This window comes from Nicotiana attenuata, unplaced genomic scaffold, assembly GCF_001879085.1.
Source record: "Nicotiana attenuata strain UT unplaced genomic scaffold, NIATTr2, whole genome shotgun sequence".
NCBI lineage: Eukaryota > Viridiplantae > Streptophyta > Magnoliopsida > Solanales > Solanaceae > Nicotiana > Nicotiana attenuata.
The window spans coordinates 104019-111633 of NW_017670525.1; the positions used below are offsets into that span (position 1 = coordinate 104019).

The 7615-nt window shown below is 36.7% G+C and overlaps 1 protein-coding gene across 1 annotated transcript; it reads left to right on the forward strand.

The window, feature by feature from the left end:
• Positions 1 to 526: 526 nt before the first annotated feature.
• LOC109240559 (putative ABC transporter C family member 15) lies at positions 527 to 7150 on the forward strand. Its single transcript, XM_019407212.1, has 11 exons — positions 527 to 806; positions 927 to 1777; positions 1993 to 3419; positions 3511 to 3597; positions 3691 to 4290; positions 4406 to 4570; positions 4781 to 5075; positions 5269 to 5789; positions 5993 to 6056; positions 6176 to 6415; positions 6687 to 7150. The coding sequence occupies exons 2-11, from the start codon at positions 973 to 975 to the stop codon at positions 6788 to 6790; spliced, it is 4308 nt and encodes a 1435-aa protein (XP_019262757.1). The 5' UTR covers positions 527 to 806; positions 927 to 972; the 3' UTR covers positions 6791 to 7150.
• The last annotated feature ends 465 nt before the right edge of the window (positions 7151 to 7615 follow it).

Sequence of the window (7615 nt, forward strand, 5' to 3'; positions counted from 1 at the left end):
AGATTTTAAATTTGAATAATTTTCTTATTTGTTATATATAACATTAGAAAAGGAAAACTAATTGATATTTGGATAGTTTTAATCTATAATGGCCAAATACTATTTAAATGTCAAATGCTATTATAGGTGTATAATAACCATTCACTATAAAAGCGAAAAAAATATCGGAACAAATGAAGCTGTTATAGAATGGGTTGACTGTATATTCCAACTTTGAAACTGATGTCAAGATACTAATGACATGATTTAATAGGTGTATTTAAAAGTCATATGCTATTATAGGTGTATAATAATCAGTTACTATAAAGCAAAAAAAATATCGAGACAAATGAGGCCGTTATATTCCTAGTTTGAAACTGATGTCAAGATACTAATGACATGATTTTAAATATTCTCCAAAAAACTAGGCCGATATACTAAGGAGATATAATTTTTTTGTTTTAAAAGGACAAAACGCTATAATTTGCAAGAAGACACATATACTAAAAAATGAAGACATGGATGAAGACATTTTTAGTTAGCGGAAAATTTGGCTGACTCCACAGAAGAGATTTCATTGACAAAATCCTCAATACGGAATTTTTCTATTGGATAGATTCTATAAGGAATCTACTGATGTGATTGCACTTATTAATGGAGTAATCTTTAATTATATTACATACATATAAGCAATACTAATAAATAAAATAAAACACAACTCTATGTATCCATAATTTCATTCACCATTCTGTTTGATTCCCTATTCATCATCATTCCACCAACTTTTCAAAGGGGCACGTGCTTTCTCTTCATAGTACTTTTGATAGGTCTGCTTTTCTCTACTTGCATTGTATTATTTATTTTTATATAAGTATCAATTCAATTCTCTATGGATATTTGTAATTTGTGTTTTAATGCTTTGGTCTTTTTGTCTTATTTATTAATAGGTTTTGAGGGCTAAGTTTTGAGTTGTGGTTTCAACTTTCAACCAAGATGGACATCACTCTGAGGCTAATCAATGTGGTTTTTTTCTTGCTGTTACTCATATGGTTTTTGATACATCTTTTCAAGAAAAATAGAGGAGAAGAAGATTTTGCAGAAAAAATACAGCCTACATTTTTCAGCAAGATTACAATTTTATTGAATTTGTCAATTGCCATTGCTTACTTGGGATTTTGTTTCCATGAATTGTGGAAGTTGAAAACATTTGTGTTTCAAGAGTCTGTTTTTTCAGTCATGACATGGAGTTTGTCAAGTGCAATTTCAATCTATGCATTAAACAGAGAGAAAAGGTGGCCATTATTACTCATTATATGGTGGGTCTTTTCAAGTATTTTTGATATATTTCTAGTCTCACTTCATCTTCTCAACCATTATAATATTTATTATACAAAAGCCCCACATTTTCTGCCCAAGACAAATATAATTGATTTTGCTTCCCTACCACTGTCAATTCTCCTATGTTTCAATGCCTTGCCTAATTGTTTTGCCAAGAAATACAATGAAATTGAACAGCCATTTCTTCAGAAAGAAGTAAATAGACATGATGATGCATTTTCTAATGCTGGCATTTGGAGCCAACTCACATTCTTGTGGCTTAATCCATTATTCAACAAAGGTCATGAAGAAAAGCTGAGAGTAGAACACATACCTTCAATTCCTAATTCTGAGAGTTCCAGTGAAGCTTCTGCTTTGTTAGAAGACGCGTTTCGGACTAAGAAAACTACTAGTTTCTCCCTCCCTGATGCCATACTCCACATGATTTGGAGACCACTTGCCTATAATGCTGTCTTTGCAGGTAATTCTTGACTCAATTAAGCACACAATGTTTGGTTGAAGCAGGAAAAAAATGTAGTATTTGGACATGAATTTCTGACTCAAAATCACTATCTCAATTTGAAGTTGAAATAATGAACAAAATAGTAAAACAAACATTGATGTGCAAATAATACTTGGTGTGAAGTTATGCCCAAATGCATTGTAACAACATGCTTCTGTTTTTGTTTTTTGCAGGAGTCAACACAATTGCATCCTATACTGGTCCTTTGCTAATAACAAGTTTTGTAAAATTTTTGTCTGAAAAGAAAGATGAGTCCAATTGGCAAGAAGGAATGATTTTAGCATTCATCTTTTTCTTTGCCAAAACAATTGAGTCACTGTCCCAAAGGCAATGGTACTTTGGAGCTCACCGGATTGGTGTTCGAGTGAGAGCAGCTCTGATGGCATTGATATATAAAAGAACTTTGTCCATCAAGTATGGTGGTACAAAAGATGGAAAGATCATAAACTTCATCAATGTTGATGTTGAGAGAATTGGGGATTTCTGCTGGTATATTCATGGAGTTTGGCTGCTTCCTGTTCAGGTTATACTTGCCCTGGTTATCTTGTACAAGAATTTAGGTGCTGCTCCCTCTGCTGCTGCTTTTCTTTCGACCATATTCGTTATGGTAAGCAACACACCGCTTGCCAATATGCAAGAGCAGCTCCACTCGAAGATAATGGAAGCGAAGGACGTGAGAATTAAAGCCACTTCGGAGACCTTGAAAAGCATGAGAGTGTTGAAACTACACTCATGGGAGTCCACTTTCTTCAAGAAGCTGCTTCAACTTAGAGAAAATGAGAGAGGTTGGCTTAAGAGATACCTTTATACATGTTCTGCTGTGGCTTTCCTCTTTTGGGCTTCACCAACACTAGTTTCAGTTGCAACCTTTGGTGTTTGTATCATGTTAAAAACACCATTAACATCAGGAGCAGTTCTCTCAGCACTAGCAACTTTCAGGATACTACAAGAACCAATCTACAACTTGCCCGAACTCATTTCCATGATTGCGCAGACCAAGGTTTCAGTTGATAGGATTCAAGACTTCATGAGAGAGGAAGATCAAAAGAAGTTAACGAGCTATCTTACTCCTTATAATACATCTGAAGTGGTAATTGAACTTGAGCCGGGAGAGTATGCTTGGGGCACAAATGAGTCAAAGAAATCAACGATTAAGATAACCGAGAAAATCAGGATCATGAAAGGGTGGAAAGTGGCAATCTGTGGTTCAGTGGGATCGGGAAAGTCAAGCTTACTCTGTAGTATTATGGGAGAGATTCCTAGGATTTCTGGATCTAGTATTAAGACTAATCGTTCAAAGGCATTTGTACCACAAAGTGCTTGGATTCAGACGGGCACTGTTAGAGACAATGTTCTTTTTGGCAAGGAAATGAATAAGGCTCGTTATGATGATATCGTGGAACGATGTGCTTTGAAACGTGACATTGAGATGTGGGCTGATGGAGATCTAAATTCGGTAGGAGAAAGAGGAATGAACCTAAGTGGTGGACAAAAGCAGAGAATTCAGTTGGCTAGAGCTATTTATAGTGATTCAGACATCTATATATTAGATGACCCTTTCAGTGCTGTTGATGCACAAACTGGAGCTCAGATGTTCAAGGCAAGTACTACATCCTACTTTTATCGAATTTTGTTTTTTCAGTATTCGAGTTGCTCTTATTGATGTGCTACAACCCTTCATCATATTGCAGAAATGCCTAATCCAACATCTACATAATAAAACTGTTGTTTATGCCACTCACCAGTTGGAATTTTTAGATGCTTCTGACCTCATCCTGGTAAGTTGAACTGTTTTCAGCTATTGGTTTTCGGTTGCTTGATTTAAACTAGACAAGTATATCTTAGTTTTGCCGCTTATCTGATATGCTTAGGTAATGAAAGATGGTAGAATTGTTCAGTCAGGAAAGTATAATGAGTTGATTACAGACCCTGACGGTGAGCTCCTAAGACATATGGTGGCTCACAGCAAATCGTTAGATCAGGTGAACCCTTCCCAAAAATGCAGCTGCATGACCAAGGGTAAGCATCAGAATAACCAAATTGAAGTCGAAGAGAGTTTTGAAGATCTTACATGTGACAACAAGATCTTAGGAAGAACTGAGCAGGAAGACGCAGTATCTGGTCGAGTTAAATGGCAGGTCTACTCGACTTTTGTCACTTCAGCATACAAAGGGGCCCTTGTACTTCCGGTCCTTCTATGTCAAGTTCTCTTCCAGGGATTGCAGATGGCAAGCAACTACTGGATTGCATGGGGAACTGAAGAAGAAGGCAGGGTTACTAGAGAGCGATTAATTGGAATATTTGTGCTGATGTCAGGGGGAAGCTCTTTTTTCATCTTAGGAAGAGCAGTTATGCTGTCAACTATTGCAATTGAGACTGCTCAGAAGCTCTACGTTGGGATGATCACATCAATCTTCCGGGCGCCCTTGTCATTCTTCGACTCCACTCCTTCCAGCAGAATTCTGAATAGGGTGAGTGTAGCAGCTGAAATGATCTATATGGCTTAAAATACATCTATATTCAGTTTTAAAAACATGAGTTTCTGGTTGCATCCTTTCTTAACTTCATCATTTTCTTGTTTGTCAGTCTTCTACAGACCAAAGCATTGTGGACACAGATATTCCATATAGATTGGCTGGACTAGCATTTGCACTTATTCAATTATTGAGCATTGTTGTCCTTATGTCCCATGTTGCTTGGCAGATCTTTTTTCTCTTCCTTCTGATACTTGCCATCTCCATGTGGTATCAGGTAATCAGAAGCTCAACCTGAAGTTACTTTTGTCCCCATTCACTTTTAACTGCAAGAAATTTACTTTTTTACTGAGTGCAGACTGAAAGAGAATGAAGCATATTTCTTTTAAATAAATGTTTTGTATCACTGCTACATTACAATGCAAACAACGAGTATTTAATTCTCATAATTATGGTCTTTGTGCTAATGATACAATTCTTTTTACAGGCATATTACATTACCACTGCTAGAGAACTGGCAAGGATGATTGGCATTCAGAAAGCTCCAATCCTGCATCATTTCTCGGAATCTCTCACCGGTGTAGCAACAATTCGTTGTTTTAATCAGGAAGACCGATTCTTGAACAAGAACTTGAAGCTCATCGATAACTATTCTCGTGTTGCCTTTCACAACTCTGCTACAATGGAATGGCTCTGTGTTCGAATCAACTTTCTCTTCAATCTGATATTCTTCTTTCTTCTCGTCATCCTGGCAAACCTTCCACGGAAGGCTATCGACCCCAGTAAGCTTTTTTTCTTCTTCTCCATTTCTATATCATGAATCCAACTTAATACATTCTGCTTCCACTAGGCCAAAAATGTCAGCTTCTCTGGTGATGCATGAATACACATAAAAAACTGAACTCAAAGTTATACACCTGAAAATCTCTGAAAACAATTTTTTTCTTTCTTTCACATGTTTCATCTATTTTGCAGGTTTAGCAGGACTAGCAGCTACCTATGGCTTAAATCTTAATGTTCTCCAAGCTTGGGTTATATGGAACCTTTGCAATGTTGAGAACAAAATGATCTCAGTGGAGAGAATACTTCAGTTTAGCAATGTTCCTAGTGAAGCCCCACTGAAAATTGAAAAGTCCAGGCCGGAACCCAATTGGCCGCTAAAAGGAAGAATCGAAATGAGGGATCTTCATGTGCAATACAGTCCTGATCTCCCAAGAGTACTAAAAGGTATAACATGCACCTTTCCGGAGGGAAAGAAAATTGGTGTAGTTGGAAGAACAGGAAGTGGAAAGTCTACTTTGATCCAAGCTCTGTTCAGGGTTGTGGAACCATCTGAGGGATGCATTCTTATTGATGGAATAGACATTTCGAGGATTGGTTTGGAAGACCTAAGGTCTAGGTTGAGTATAATACCACAAGATCCAACTTTGTTCCAAGGAACAATTAGGACTAATCTTGATCTGTTACAACAACATTCAGATCATGATATCTGGGAGGTAATGTTCTGCACTTGGAACCTGTTTGGCGAAGTTTATTAGAAGTAGCTGAAAAACTCTTGAAGCTGATTTTATGAATAGTTGTTGCGTGTTTCGATAGAAGTGTTGAAACTGTCAAACTAATAATTAACATTCTTTTTCTTAATTTCATTTGAGAGGGTATGACTTGGTAACTTACTGTTAGAATGGTATTCATATTTCAGGTCTTACACAAATGTCATTTAGCTGAGATAGTGAAGCAGGATCCAAGGCTTCTTGATGCACCAGGTACAAATACTAGTTTCCGCGTTTATCTTGCAACCTATAAAAAAAACTTCAGCATACACAAATAATCGTAAATGGAAACAAATTATCTTCAAATTAAGATCAAGAATTTTATGGTGCAGTTGCAGAAGACGGAGAAAACTTGAGCGTGGGTCAAAGGCAGATTGTGTGCCTAGCTAGGGTGTTGCTACAAAAAAGGAGAATATTGGTACTTGATGAAGCTACTGCTTCAGTGGATACAGAGACAGACAATGTCATTCAGAAAACTATAAGAGAAGAAACATATGGATGCACAGTTATAACAGTGGCTCATCGGATACCCACAGTCATCGATAATGATCTTGTTCTAGTTCTTGGTGAAGGTAAAGATACAGAACCCAGCACAACAAACACTGAAAAACAGCTTAACCAACTAAATTAGGTGTACATATTGAGAATACTGTAACAGTTGAAATGATTAATGTATTAGCTACTTGTATATAACTGCATGACAATTGTAGTGGCCGAATATAAGTGTAACCATTAACCACCACCGGGCTAAGAACTCAAAAAGATGAAGACATAGAACAGCTGAGAATAGACATGTTGTACTATTTATTACATTGCTGACAAAATCCATGTTGTTTGATGCAGGAAAAATTCTCGAGTTTGATACTCCTGACCAGTTATTGAGGAACAGTTCTTCCGCATTTTCAAATCTGGTGACAGAATTCTTGCGGAGATCATCCAAGGGGTAACTTAAAAGCATAGCACAAGGCACATGTGATAGTACATCTAGATTTCTAACCTCTAAAGGAACGGCTGACCGATTTAATTTGCCAATATTGATGTGGTGTTGTACAGTACAGAATCACAAACTGAAATCAAGAACTAGAGCAAGTTGAGCGGCTATAACTGGATTAATTCATTTACTATACAGCAGCCACTTCTACAAGTACATACTGTATCTAATAACTGCCAACCAAAGGTGACATGAAATCTGTATGATATTTACAGTGGTTATTCTTAATCCTTACCTCATAGTTCATGTACTTAATAAGTTATTTCTTGATGCGACAGAAAACTTGAATAGAGATCTGTAGTTCATTTGACAACTAGAGATCTGTAGTTCATTTGACAACTAACTGACCTTTAACAGCTAGATCAAATCTTAAACTGAATTCTGTCTGGATCTGCTTTAATTATCAATTAAAGTGAATATTTAGTTGATTAGCCTCTAAAAGTCCCTCAAATAAAGTACATCATCACTCATCAGTACTTTGTAATATCTGAATGAAAGTTCTATTCAACTGCTCTTCCTTTATGGCTAAATCTTGCTGAAACCTATCATATACTTATTCAACCCTTTTGTATTTATGCTTCATCATTAGGCACAACTACTACCAAACATGAAAATCCATGTCTTTTGTTGCTGTCTCTCTGCTCTCTTTCTTGTTATTGCCCGCCTCTCTCTCTCTCTCTCTCTCTCTCTCTCTCTCCATATATATACCGTCAAACCTCTTTATAACAGCCTCGTTCGTTCCGAATATTTTTGGATGTTATAGCGAAGTGTTGTTATAGAA

Bases quoted from the DNA above. Each gene is read 5' to 3' on its own strand.
- LOC109240559 (XM_019407212.1), top strand. From the start codon at position 973: ATGGACATCACTCTGAGGCTAATCAATGTGGTTTTTTTCTTGCTGTTA. The intron at 3,598-3,690 runs GTAAGTTGAACT...TGATATGCTTAG, and splicing joins ATGCTTCTGACCTCATCCTG to GTAATGAAAGATGGTAGAAT. The intron at 4,291-4,405 runs GTGAGTGTAGCA...CTTGTTTGTCAG, and splicing joins CCAGCAGAATTCTGAATAGG to TCTTCTACAGACCAAAGCAT.